Source organism: Anolis sagrei, chromosome Y, assembly GCF_037176765.1.
Source record: "Anolis sagrei isolate rAnoSag1 chromosome Y, rAnoSag1.mat, whole genome shotgun sequence".
Lineage (NCBI taxonomy): Eukaryota > Metazoa > Chordata > Lepidosauria > Squamata > Dactyloidae > Anolis > Anolis sagrei.
Window position 1 is genome coordinate 28,492,587 of NC_090035.1, and position 13,310 is coordinate 28,505,896.

The following is a 13,310-nucleotide window of genomic DNA, read 5'->3' on the forward strand; positions in this document are numbered from 1 at the left end:
GAATTGGTGCTGATCCCCCCCCCCCCAATTATTATATATGGCCACAAGAGGGTTTTAGGGGACCAGCACTTAGCCAGTTTGTATTTACTCTGGGTTGTAGATTTTTTTTGGGCTATATGGCCATGTTCTAGAGGCATTCTCTCCTGACGTTTCACCTGCATCTATGGCAATCATCCTCAGAGGTAGTGAGGTCTGTTGGAACTAGGAAAAAGGGTTTATATATCTGTGGAATGACCGGGGTGAGACAAAGAACTCTTGTCTGCTGGAGTTAGGTGTGAATGTTTCAACTGACCACCTTGATTAGTATATAATGGCCTGACACTGCCTAGAGCAAACTTTTGTTGAGAGGTGATTAGATGTCCTTGTTTGCTTCCTCTCTGTTGTTTTGCTGTTGTAATTTTAGAGGTTTTTTTAATATTGGTAGCTAGATTTTGTTCATATTCATGGTTTCCTCCTTTCTGTTGAAATTGTCCACATGCTTATGGATTTCAATGGCTTCTCTGTGTAGTCTGACATGGTGGTTGTTTGAGTGGTCCAGTATTTCTGTATGTACTCTTCTTTTTCTTCTTATTTCTGGTTTAAAACACCCTAGCTGTACATGGTGGCACACAGAGGCTGAAATATTTTGTCTGGAAAGAATTAGCGTATAGTTTACCTGTGTATTCAACAGGGATGCAATGCAACTATCTGGCATGCTTTCTAACGGGACCATAAGAGTCAAAAGGTTGAAATGAATGGCAAAATACCGGTATTTCCATACCTTCCATTGTCCTGATTTCAGCTGCTTTTACAAATGTCTCGGTTTCCTCCCTCTTCCTCTTCCTTCTTCTTTTACTTGTTGCAAACTGAGCTCAAAGTGGAAGAAATCAAATTAGGAACCTCCAAGAAGTGCTTTGAGCAGAGAATAGACAGGTAGCTGAAAATCGAAAGAATCACAGGCTTAACAACAACAGCAGCAGCAGCAGCAGCAGCAGCAACAGCAACAACAGCAACAACAACACCTTATCATTGGTTTACTTTTTTTCCAATTTTTTTTCATGTCAGAAGCAGCTTGAGAAACTGAAAGTCACTTCTGGTGTGACAAAATTGGCCATCTCCAAGGACGTTGCCCAGTCACCCAGATGTTTTTGTCAGAGTGTGACAGAAGCTTTGAAGCTTAGAAGAATGGGCACTTTGAGACTTTAGTAAAAGCAAACATATAGCTTTACTGAGTAGAGCAAATATACAGCACACACTCGCATTGACACCCAACCAAAAAGAACAGAAACAAGCCAAACCACCGAAGTAAGAAGGACGAACAAAATCTTATCTCTGGATCCTCCCTTACGCATTCCAGGCACACTCAGGGTCATATCTTTACAGTTCATTAGAGGTTTGACTGATTAACCCTTTCAGAGTCAATACATTCTCTGCGTATGCAATCAGGTTACATTCACAGGCATTACACAAAATTACATTTAAACATTCACATTACACTGATCTTACATTAACAGTTTTACCATCCTGTGGGAGGTTTCTCTCATGTCCCCACATGAGAAGGTGGAGCTGACAGATGGGAACTGTCAACCTTTTGGTCAGCAGTCCTGCTGGTAGGCTGTTAGAAATGGTGGGAGTTGAAGTCCAAAACACCTGGAGGGCCAAAGTTTGCCCATGCCTGGGTTAAATCCTTGTGCCACTGGAGGCTCCTATTTTGTTTGACAGATTCAGATTTCATAGATTCATGATAAGGAACAAAGGACACATCAATTGATCTGATGTCTGTAAACATCCATTTTGATTGCATTTCCTTTGGAGACAAATCCAGTTTTGTCAACTTGAGTTGATTGGGTGGGGGGGGGGGGGGGGAGGCCATTGTGATTTGTTGCATTATTGTTTGCCTCTGAAATGGCTTTCCTTAAATAATCCTGGTCTCTTTCAACTCTGTACCATTATAGCACTTTGTTTCATTGTTATGACTGCACCCTATGGAAATCCTGGGATTTGTAGCTCTTGGTGGTGTACCTAGACCAGAGCTATCCAAACATTTCATATTTTGACACACCTTTTTGGACACATATCATTTTTTGTGACATAGTAATTCAGTTTTACTAGCAAACCAGAGGTTAAACTAACCCTTTATAAGAGATAGACACATCAATAAATTGTAATAACGAAATGTCTAGGGCAGTGTTTCTCAACCTGGGGGTCGGGACCCCTGGGGGGGGTGTCACAAGGGGATGTCAGAGGGGTCGCCAAAGACCACCAGAAAACACAGTACTTTCTGTTGGTTATGGGGGTTCTGTGTGGGATGTCTGGCCCAATTCTATCATTGGTGGGGTTCAGAATATTCTTTGATTGTAGGTGAACTATAAATCCCAGCAACTACAACTCCCAAATGTCAAGGTCTATTTTTTCCCTCAAACTCCGCCAGTGTTCACATTTGGGCATATTGAATATTCATGCCAAGTTTGGTTCAGATCCGTCATTGTTGCAGTCCACAGTGCTCTCTGGATGTAGGTGAACTACAACTCCAAAATTCAAGGTCAATACCCACCAAACCCGGTATATTCTGTTGGTCATGGGAGTTCTATGTGCCAAGTTTAGTTCAATTCCATTGCTGGTGGAGTTCAGAATGCTCTTTGATTAGAAGTGAACTATAAATCCCAGCAACTGCAACTCCCAAATGACAAAACCAATCCACCCGCAACCCCACCAGTATTCAAATTTGGGCATATTGGGTATTTGTGCCAAATGTGGTCCAGTGAATGAAAATACATCCTGCATATCCAGCATATTGAATATTTACATTACAATTCACAACAGTTATGAAGTAGCAACAAAAATAATGTTAGGGTTGGGGGTCACCACAACATGAGGAACTGTATTAAGGGGTTGCGGCATTAGGATGGTTGAGAATAATTGGTCTAGGGAGACAATTTATCTTATGAAAACTTCCCATGTATATATATTTACATCTAGCTTGGGTACATGGTATTGCCCAGGTTATTTGAAAAAGTCATTTTGATTTTATTGTACAAAATGCATAAGGTTGTGGGTGAACTATAACTCACATTAAGCCAGGTCAATCCCCTGAAACTCCATCAGTGCTTAAAGTGTGTCATGTTGGACAAATTTGCTCTCTACATGCATCATTGGTGGGGTCCATGGGGTCTCTGGCTGCAGGATAAACTACAGCTCCCACTATGATGAGTCAGTCCTCTCAAACCCCTCCAGTAGGTTCAGTTGGTCTTGGGGGTTCTTTGTGCCAAGTTTGGTCCCGGTCTATTGTCGGTTGTGGTCACAGTGTCTCTGGATGTAGGTGAAATACTATGCCCAGAAATGAAGGTCAGTTCCCCTCAAACCCCTCCAGGATGTTCAGTTGGTCAAGTTTGATTCAGGTCCATCACTGGTGGTGATCACAGTTTCTCTGGTTGTTGGTGAACTACAACTCCCAAAACTCAAGGTTAATCTCTCCCAAACTCCCCTGGTAATCAAATCTGGGCATATCAGGAATACATGCTAAGTTTGGTCCAGATCCATCAGCTTTTGAGCTTACAGTGCTTTCTGGATGTAGGTGAACTACGACCCCTATAAATCCACCCAAAGACTGCTAGTATGCTTTGTTGGTCATGAGGGTTCTTTGTTCCAAGTTAGTTCCAGGTCCATAATTGGTGGGATTCAGAATTCTCATTGATTGCAAGTGGACTATAAATCCCAGTACCTACAACTCCTATAAATCAAGATGAATTCCTCCCAAACCTCCCCAGTATTTTGCCTCGGTCATTGGGGTTCAGTGTGCCAAATGTTGTCCAGATCCATTGTTGGTGGGGGTCACAGTGCTCTGTCTTAATGCAGGATGAACTACAACTTCCATCATGTTGAGTTAGGCCCCAAACCCCCTCCAGTATGAGCAATTGCTGGTCATTTCTTCTGTGTTTGCTGTGTCCCATAGGAAAAAGTAGGGAGGGGTTATGGAAGAGGCAGTGGACAGGATCATGCAAATTCCATACCAATGGAGAGAGAGAAACACTCTCCATTGTTTCTGGGATGTCTGTGATGGAGGAAAAACATAAAATCTAGGATGAAATTGTCTCTGTATGAAAGCCTTCACTTGGGTGGTGAGCAGTATGGTGTTTGTGGAGGACATTGGCAGGGCTCTTGTACATGTTCATGGAACTCACTATAACCTGCATTGCAGGCCCATAGCCAGGATTTTGATTGGGGGGGGGGGGCTGAGTGTGATTCGAGAAGGGGGCTGAGTCTGAGCGAAAGAGGGTCTATCCTAGCAAACCTTTTGTATTGTTACCCCAATACCCCCATGCATATGGGATATATTGAGTATGGTGATCAGATCATGACATGAATAAACATAACAGTTTAAATAATACACCAGTAAGGCCTTCTCGTGGACCACCATGAGAATTTCAGGGGGGCTGAAGCCCCCTAACCCCCCCCCCCCCCAGCTACATGCCTGCTGCATTGGAAGAAGGGCTATTGATGTCTTCTGAGTGGTGGGAGATATAGCTGTTTGTGGAGGCTGGAGCTTGTGTAAATGGACATCCCAGCCACATACACACATACATATTTTCACTTTTATCATGTGTATAGATAGATCAATGTATTATGAATTGCTTATTCCACATAGACTGAAAAGTTTCTGATTATATCTGCATAGCAAACCTGTGCACTGTAGCCAACCCACGACATATAGTTTGGAAAGCTCTCATCTAGTTTGTCGAATTAATGCAGTTTGATACCACTATGGCTCACTGCTGTGGAATCCTGGGAGTTGTAGTTTGTTGAGCCACCAGCTAAAGATTTTGTAAAACTACATCTCCCCTGAGTCCATATCATTGAGCGATGGCAGTTAAAGTGGTGTCAGACTGCATTCATTCTATAATGCAGCTGTGTCTAAATGCTCTAAAGGCACCACTGTCCTTCTGAATGTGAAAGCTAAGTAGGGTTAGCCCCAGTTAGTCTTTGGATGGGAGACCGCCAACAAACCCCAGGTACCTTAGGCTGTACTTTAAAGAACAAAAGGAGCAAAACCAGTTCTGAGTCCTCCTTTCCAAAGAAAAACCTATAAAATGTATGGGGTCATCATAAGTCAACAGACCACTTGGAAGAACATAGAGCTTTCTGGTCAAGAATTCTAAATCCCAGGTCTCCACGGGATAGAGCCAGGCCAATACAAGTGGAATCATAGACTGATATCTGTATATATAAAATCTCAGCCTGCGTAACTCGAAAAGTAGTCAGTCCATTGACTTGATATTTTGACATAATGTTGCATTCCAATACACACGTGTTTTTATAGTAAAATAAAATTTTGACACAACGTTTCATTTGTTCACATGTGAGCATTTAGAGTAAATCAAGCAGTCCGGGAATAGACAAAGTGTTATCTGTGATGCCCAAAGCAACCACTCACAGCTTAGCTTTCATTTTACCTCAGCAATATAAGAAATGAAAACTGAGCTTGTGCACACAAATGCTGCACAGCTTTCCTTTTACCTCAGCAGTAAAAGAAATAACAACCTATCGTAGAGCAGCTTTCATTTCACCTAAACAAAAGAAGAAATAACAACCAATCACAGTGCAACTTTCCATTTACCTTAGCAGTATTAGAAAAACCAACCAATCACAGAGCAGCTGTCATTTCACCTCAGCAGTATAAGAAATGAATGCTGAGCTGTGATTGGTTGCTATTGGCATACCACTCATACCGACTGACATGGCTTTCAAGTACTAATGGTTTCGATTTCCAATATGCCTTGCCTTCATTATGACTATCAATAAAGCTCAAGGGCGAATCTTTGCAAGTGTGCGTTTGAGTTTAGAAAACAATTGCTTCTCTCAGGGACACTTATACGTTGCATGCTCCAGAGTTGGAAAACTGTCTGATCTTTATGTTTATGTAGAAATGGACAAACCAAAAATTGTAGTCACTCCACTAGGTTTACAATTAAAAAGGATTTCTGTTAAAACCCTCTTATTGTTTTCCCCTTTCTTTTCATTCCACATAGACACAACAACGCAAGGCAGGGTATTGAATTGAATGATGTGTTTTCTCAATGAATCAATTTTCACAAAAATTTACTGTCACGTTCATTTCGTATCAGACTGAGCCACAGCGAAGTGTGATCAGGTTTAGCTAGTAATCAATAAACAGAATGGGGATGATACAACTCCAAAACCAGATGCAGTCAAACACTTGTTGAAGGCTTTCATTGGAGTTGAGGTGGCTCCCTCTAATGGATTTGTCTTTCTTTCCAAGGTATCAAAGTGATCGGTGGGATTAAAGAGCTCAGCGGAGAGGAATATGGAGTTTATGTCAAGCGGATCCTACCAGGAGGCATTGCTTATGTCGATGGTGAGTTATTTCATTTGACAGGTTTCCCAAAATAAAGTCCATTTGAGGAACAGCTTACCACGAAGAATGAGGAACTGTGTGGTTAGATGTGTTGTCAAAGATTTTCATGGCTGGAATCAATGGATTACTGTGAGTTTTTCAGACTGTACAGCCATGTTCTCCTGACATTTCACCTGCATCCATGGCAGGCATCCTCAGAGGTTGCCTGCCATAGATGTGCATAGAATGTGTGGAGAGAATGCTACTGGAACATGGTCGTACATTCTGTAAAACTCACAGCAACCCACTGTACAGTTAGATTTTGGGATATGAGGGACAGATGGGTTAAACTCAATCTCCTCAAGTTTTTGAAAAGTCCAGCATTGTTTTGACCCAGTTCTATAGGAATGTTTTCCCCAGCCAGCATGAAATTAGTTACCACTTTTCTAGACTTTTTGCAAATGATTTCAGTACAGATATGATCAACGAGTAAAATGTAAAGTTGTCTCTCTGTATTCGTAGATTCAACCATTCGTGGTACATTTTTTTAAAAAAAATTCCCTAAAAGCATACCTTGATTTTCCCCTTTTATATAAGGGACCCCATTTTACATGAGCGTCCATTAATTTTGGTATCCATGCGGATCCTAGAACCAAAATCCTGATGGATAACAAGGACTTGGTGTATAGGTTTGCAAATGTATGCAAATCGTAGGGTTTTTTTTCAAGGGTTGTATTGACAAGGATTATATGGCAGTATAGATGGTGCTTAAAGAGGAGTTAAATAGGAAATAACTTCCTTTCAATCTCTTTTTTGTGTGTCGAAGGCTTTCATGGCTGGCATCACTGGATTGCTGTGAATTTTTCGGGCTGTATGGCCATGTTCCAGGACTGTCTGAAAAACTCACAACAACCCAATCTCTTGTTTGTCTCCTCCCACGGTAGTTTTATTACAGGGTTCATTTAACAAATCACAGATCAAGTTTAATTTTTAAAATGTATTTATTTAGGTCGCCTTCAGTCAGGAGACCAGATCTTAGAAGTGAATGGAGACAGCCTTCTTGGTGTCACCAGTGAGAGGTAAGATATTAGAAAAAGGACTCTGAGTTTCTTTCAATTTCTGAAATTCAAAATCTAATTCTGAAATTTCCCACATGTATGGTTGAAATAATGATACCTTTGCTTTCTGATGGTCCTGTGTACACAAACTTTGTTTCATGCACAAGATTAGTAAAAATATTGTGTACAATTACCTTTGTGCTACAAAAGATAAACCAATTTGATTTATTTACAGTTTTTATATTCTGCCCTTTTCACCCTGAAGGGGACTCAGAGCAGATCACAGAACATACATATGTGGCAAACATTCAATGCCGTTATACACTGACAAGACAGGCAATTGTACATAGATAGAGGTGTATGTAGGCTTTTCCCATCTTCGGCATCGTAGAGGGTTGTGCTTGGTTTCGGCCACAGGAGTGGTGCTGTCGCTCCATCTCCTTGCTGAAGAGCTTTGTTCCTAAACTTCCTCCTTGATTGAATATCCGGCATTTTTCTGGTATTTCCTCATGGGTGCCTTAAAATACCTGCTTTCAAGTGATACCTATTTATCTACTCACATTTTGCTTTCAAATGGTTAGGTAGGTTGAAGCTGAGCTAAAGGTCAGGAGCTCACCCTGACCCAGGCTTTGAACTGTCAACCTTTCGACTGACAAGATTTACTGCATTTGGTGGTTTAACCTGCTGTGCTAAAGCCCGGCCCTTTCATGTTTGTACTGAGGTCCCGTCTCTGAGATATTTTGGTATTGCTTTTTAAAAGAATAACATCTAAAATATTTCTGTTCTCAAGTACTTTGAAGTAGCGATACTCAATCTGTATTTAATAATGGGACATTGTTTTGTGGCGTTCCGGAACTGGTTTCAATGTTATTGGCCAACTTGAGTCAGCATCCTTTGGGAGAAAGGCAGAGCCCTAACCAAATAAATAAATAAATAAATAGCTGTCATTGGTTTGCTGCAATCCATATTGTGTTGGAAATAGCAACCTTCTACAACCCTCCTATAGTAATGATTTGTTATGTATATAATTCAGATTGTTTACTATATTGTATGTATGATATGCAGTTTTCCCTTAACTCTATGTTGCTTGAGGTTGTGGGAGGGATTGTAGACAATATGACCAGATCTGGGACTATTCAGACTCAGACTCCATTTTAGAAGTATGAAGTTAGTTTGCATCAGAAGCAGTACAGTTTATGACATCAGAAGTGTTAGTATGCAGTAGTTAGAGTCAGTCTTTATGTCAATGTTCAGTAATGTATTAGACTGAAGAGAGTGTTAGTCTGTATGCAACAAAGAAGAGACTGAAACAGAATGCTTTAGAGAATTTATTGTTTAAAGTATGAACCAATAAGAAATGTACCTGTATGCTGAATACATGAAGTTTGTAAGTAAATCAACTATGCTACCTTTAACGAGGACTACTTATTTTTTGGTCTCTTGATGATTTATAAATCTCATTATTTATACCAATAACACTTCTGGAGATCTGCTGTATATTTTGTGTATTGGAATACCTTTGTTCCTAACAGTTCAGAGAAATAAACTAGGCATATCAGTCTAACAACTGAGAACCCTAAATTGTCTTGCATGAATGCTAGTGGATATTTACCACTAAAGATGAGATTTACTCAAACAAATGTTTAACTCTTCTCAGGAAGAACATACTTTATTAAAAGATTATGCTTATTCCAAATAGTGTAAATGCCAATTAATCTCCAAAAGGGTCACACTTCCAAAAGGCTATGGAGATTTCTGGTTTTCCAAAAGGTTATTATCTCTAAAAGGTCATGCCTTTGCAAAATATTGCACAGTTTGAGACCACTTTAAGGCTGGATCTATACTGCCATATCAGGCAATTTCAGAATGCAGATTAAATGTATTGAACTGGATTGTACAAATCTTCACTGTCATCTAATCCAGTTCAATGCAGGTAATCTACACTCTGAAATAGCATTATATGACAGCCTTAGTTTCCATGGAGTTCTGGGATTTGTAAGTTGCTAAAGGATTTGTCTGGTGCACTCCTCTCAACTATAGAGTTTAAGAGCTCAAGAAATGTATTAAGGTGGAACTGCAACAGTAAATATGGTATCAAAGTGCAAGAACTGCGTGCTGTGGAATCGATCTTAGTTCCCCCATCTCTTCTCCCCCTTCACTTTTCATAGGGCTGTGGATATTCTCAGGACAGCTTCAGCCACCAACCACATGCGCCTTCTTATCACCCGTGATGATGATGCCCGGTAAGACGTTGTTTTATTCCCTCTGGGAAATTGTCTTCTGAATGTATGCTCTAAAATATATCTTATTATGTTCAACTTCTGAACAAAGTGTGCATTAAGGATGGAAGTACAAATCCTCAACTATGTTGTCCTGTTTTGGATGGAAAACTAAAGTAGTTTCCTCTCCCTTGTATTCCTCCATTCTGCGGTCAGGAAATCTGAAGAAGACTAGGACTTGGAAGGGCAGCTATGGAGTAATTAGACAGGATCCCGAAGGGTCAAAATATGAATATTGAATACTAAAGTTAGGATGTTCCATACCATCATGTTTTCAATCTTTATATGAAGAGTGAAGAAAACAAATAGGAAGGAATCAGCTTATTTGCAGTATAGTGCTGATCTGAAAATAGGTAAAGGTGAAAGATTTCCCCTTGGCATTAAGTCTAGTCGTGTCCAATTCTAGGGGTTGGTGCTCATCTTCATTTTTAAGCTGAAGAGCCGGCATTGTCCGTAGATACCTCCAAAGTCATATGGCCAGTATGACTGCATGGAGCGCCATTACTTTCCCACCTGAGTGGTACCTATTGATCTACTCACATTTGCATATTTTCAAAAAGCTAGGTTGGCAGAAGAGCTAGATGAATATTATTCTGACCTTGGGAAGTATTTTGTTGGAATTTTTTTATATGCGCTTTTGAAATTGACACATTTTTTTCATGAACTTAATGAAAAGAAGAGGAGATTTTTTTAAAAAAAAATGAATGGAGAAGAATAAAAGATTGCCAGGTTTACCCACCTGAACCCAGAGCTTTGAGGACTTACTACAACCGAAAGTCCTCCAACTCTCTGGTAGGATTCTGCCATTAGCCTTTGTGTCACTTGTGTCACTTTCTTCTTGCAGCTCTTATCTTTAAACAGCTACATGAAAGGCAACATAATTCCCATCAAACTGGGAATAAATGATGATGATGTTTATTTATTTTGTGTCAAAAGCATTGGATAAATAAGTATAGAACTGATAAAAATAGAAGGAGCACAAGTGGCTTAATAATTTTTGACCGAAACCAGGCAACAGCGACCACATTGTCTGTAGCTTTAAACAATACTTCCTCCTGAGGCAGGGCATTGTGGACAAGCATACAGGTGTGGAGTTGTTTGTTCTACTCCACAGTCGCACAAGATGAATTATTCTTCTAGGCGGTGTCATTTTGCCTGGTTGTCTTTTGATCTGCCAACTCCCTTCTAAGTCTGTTTATGGACTTCCAAGTTGCCCAATCTTGGTTTGCCCCTGGAGGAGAACCTTGTAGGGGACCATCCCATTGGGATTTCCCAGTTTAGCTGCCCAGAGGGAACATTAAGAGGAGTAGTGGTTCTCATGTAGCTTTTCCTTGATTTGAGTCTACTGGGAGGAGGCTGATAGACATGCAGTGGATGACTTTCACAGTGTTCAACCTTATTTCCTCTCACAGTTAGCAGCAACTTCCCATTGCTCAGCGGGGGCAATGCCAGTTAGCTTATAGCATCCTTTCTCAAGCTGAGGGGCCACTAGAGGGTGTCAGAATGGTTGCCAAAGATCATCATAAAACACAGTATTTCCTACTGGTCACGGGATTCTGTGTGGGAAGGTTAGCTCAATTCTGTCGTTGTTGGGGTTCAAAGGACTCTGACTGTAGGTGAACTATAAATCCCAGTAAGTACAACTCCCAAATGTCAAGAGGTCTATTTTACCCAAACTCCACCAGTGTTCGCATTTGGACATATTGGGTATTTATGCCAAATTTGGTCCAATGAATGAAAATACATCCTGCATATCAGATATTTACATTATCTATTCATAATAGTAGCAAAAATACTATTCATAATAGTAGCAAAATTACAGTTATGAAGTAGCAATGAAAATAATTGTATAGTAAGGGGACATGGCATTAGAAAGATTGAGAACCACTGGCTTAGAGTCTATCAAGAGGTGTAGGTTTGAGACATCTTGTGATTATTCTGCATGTTTCATTCAGTGCTATGTTCAACTGCTTTGCATGAATAGACTTGTGCCAAACAGGGCAGGCATACTCAGCAGTTGAGTAAGACAAGACCAGGGCTGATGTTCTTAAAAATGTCGGTGTTATTATAATGTTATAATAATTAATAATGTTCTTATAATTAATAATAATATGTTATAATGTTCTTATAATAATAATAATAATTAATATTTTTACTACTTATCCAGCTCTCCTCATGACAACATCGCTCATAGCACATAACCACCATAACATTATTTAAAATAGGCATATTAAAATGTATTTCTACAAAATACACAAATTAAAATACACAGAAAAAATGCTGATGCCTATTGAATTTGGCCATATAACGGGCTAATTATTTTGTTCATCAGCTTAGATAAGATACCACCCAGATTTGCAAATGTCTTCATACATTTCCCACTGCAACCTAGGGCTATGTATTTTAGCTAACAGGATTTTGTGGTTTGTAGCACCAACACTTTCAACTAAGGGCTGGGTGCCATTTTGCTAGAGGGTTGTTTCAAAACTGTGTCAAGTCCAGTATTCAGAGTCAAGGATAGAGAAATATGGATCAGAGACTAGAGACGGATGAAGCAAGACAGCTATTGATTCCCTGCCTGGCTTGTGGGGATGATCCATGAAGATATCTAGTTTGTGTTGAAAGAAGCACAATGCTGTTTCTCTGGCCATTGTGTATTGCAGGATGCAGCTGTGTGTGCACTCCATATGACCTTTCCCATTCACTTACTGTTTTACCTAGAAACTAAACTAAGGGGAGGAAAAGTCTGGATATATTTCATGCACATATTTTGAAGCATTTTTGAAAACAACGGTGTAGTTGGTTATTTTATTAAAGTGGGGTGCAAATGTAACATGGACATTTTCTTTCTTGTTCAGGAGAGAGTTCTCCGAGCTCTTGGAGAAATACGGCTCTCACACCAACACTGGTTCAGCACGCAGTTCGCCCGCCCTCCACGGCGGAGGTGAGTTTTCGCCATCTTGATCAAAGTGAAGTTCACATCGATTGGCTCCCTTCAGAAACTGAAAATGCTTCTGGTGCAGGGTGGGCTCTGCTTTGGCAAAGACATGTTTCCATTAAACAAATGTTAAGAGCAAGAAGCAGACAAGGGTTTTGGTCTTATGGACATTGAGCTTTGCTCTCCAAAATTTCCTGGAAGACCTGATGGACTATCTCCAAAATATAGCTCCTATATTTTCCAGATAATCAAATTGAATCCTGAGAATCATTCATCACTCAAATCATTTCATGAATTGTAACTGGAGGTTGTTCCCAACCTCCACAGATATATAAACATGTGTTAAGAGCAGGCCCTTGGTCAACTATCACTCATCCTTCAATAAGTGTCTTTCAGCAAAATGTGTTGGGTAATCATATTAAAACCACTGTTTTTGATCTTGTTCTTTAGGTAGATATTTGGAAAGCACATCCTCAGGGTCCTCATCTTGTTCCCAGAGTCCTTTGTTGCTGAGCCCAGCCAATTCCCATGGACCACTGATCGGAAACCCAGGACATTCACCAAACACACTCTCACAGTACGTGCCATATTGCTTTAGAGAAGTTTTAAAGAGTTGGCTGAAATCTTTTACCCATTTGTGATCATGCTTCATAGAATCCTAGAGCTGCAAGAGACCTCCAGAGTCACCCAGTCACCCTTGCCAT

The 13,310-nt window shown here is 40.3% G+C and overlaps 1 protein-coding gene across 1 annotated transcript in view; it reads left to right on the forward strand.

Annotated features, from left to right (window-relative positions):
• The window catches only part of LOC137095076 (syntaxin-binding protein 4-like), a 152,578-nt gene that overhangs the window by 24,573 nt on the left and 114,695 nt on the right, over nt 1-13,310 (forward strand). Inside the window, exons 3-7 of the mRNA XM_067461284.1 lie at nt 6,257-6,352; nt 7,341-7,410; nt 9,558-9,632; nt 12,527-12,612; nt 13,057-13,183. Of these exons, the coding sequence (XP_067317385.1) occupies nt 6,257-6,352; nt 7,341-7,410; nt 9,558-9,632; nt 12,527-12,612; nt 13,057-13,183 (454 nt within the window). The remainder of the gene's footprint in view (nt 1-6,256; nt 6,353-7,340; nt 7,411-9,557; nt 9,633-12,526; nt 12,613-13,056; nt 13,184-13,310) is intronic.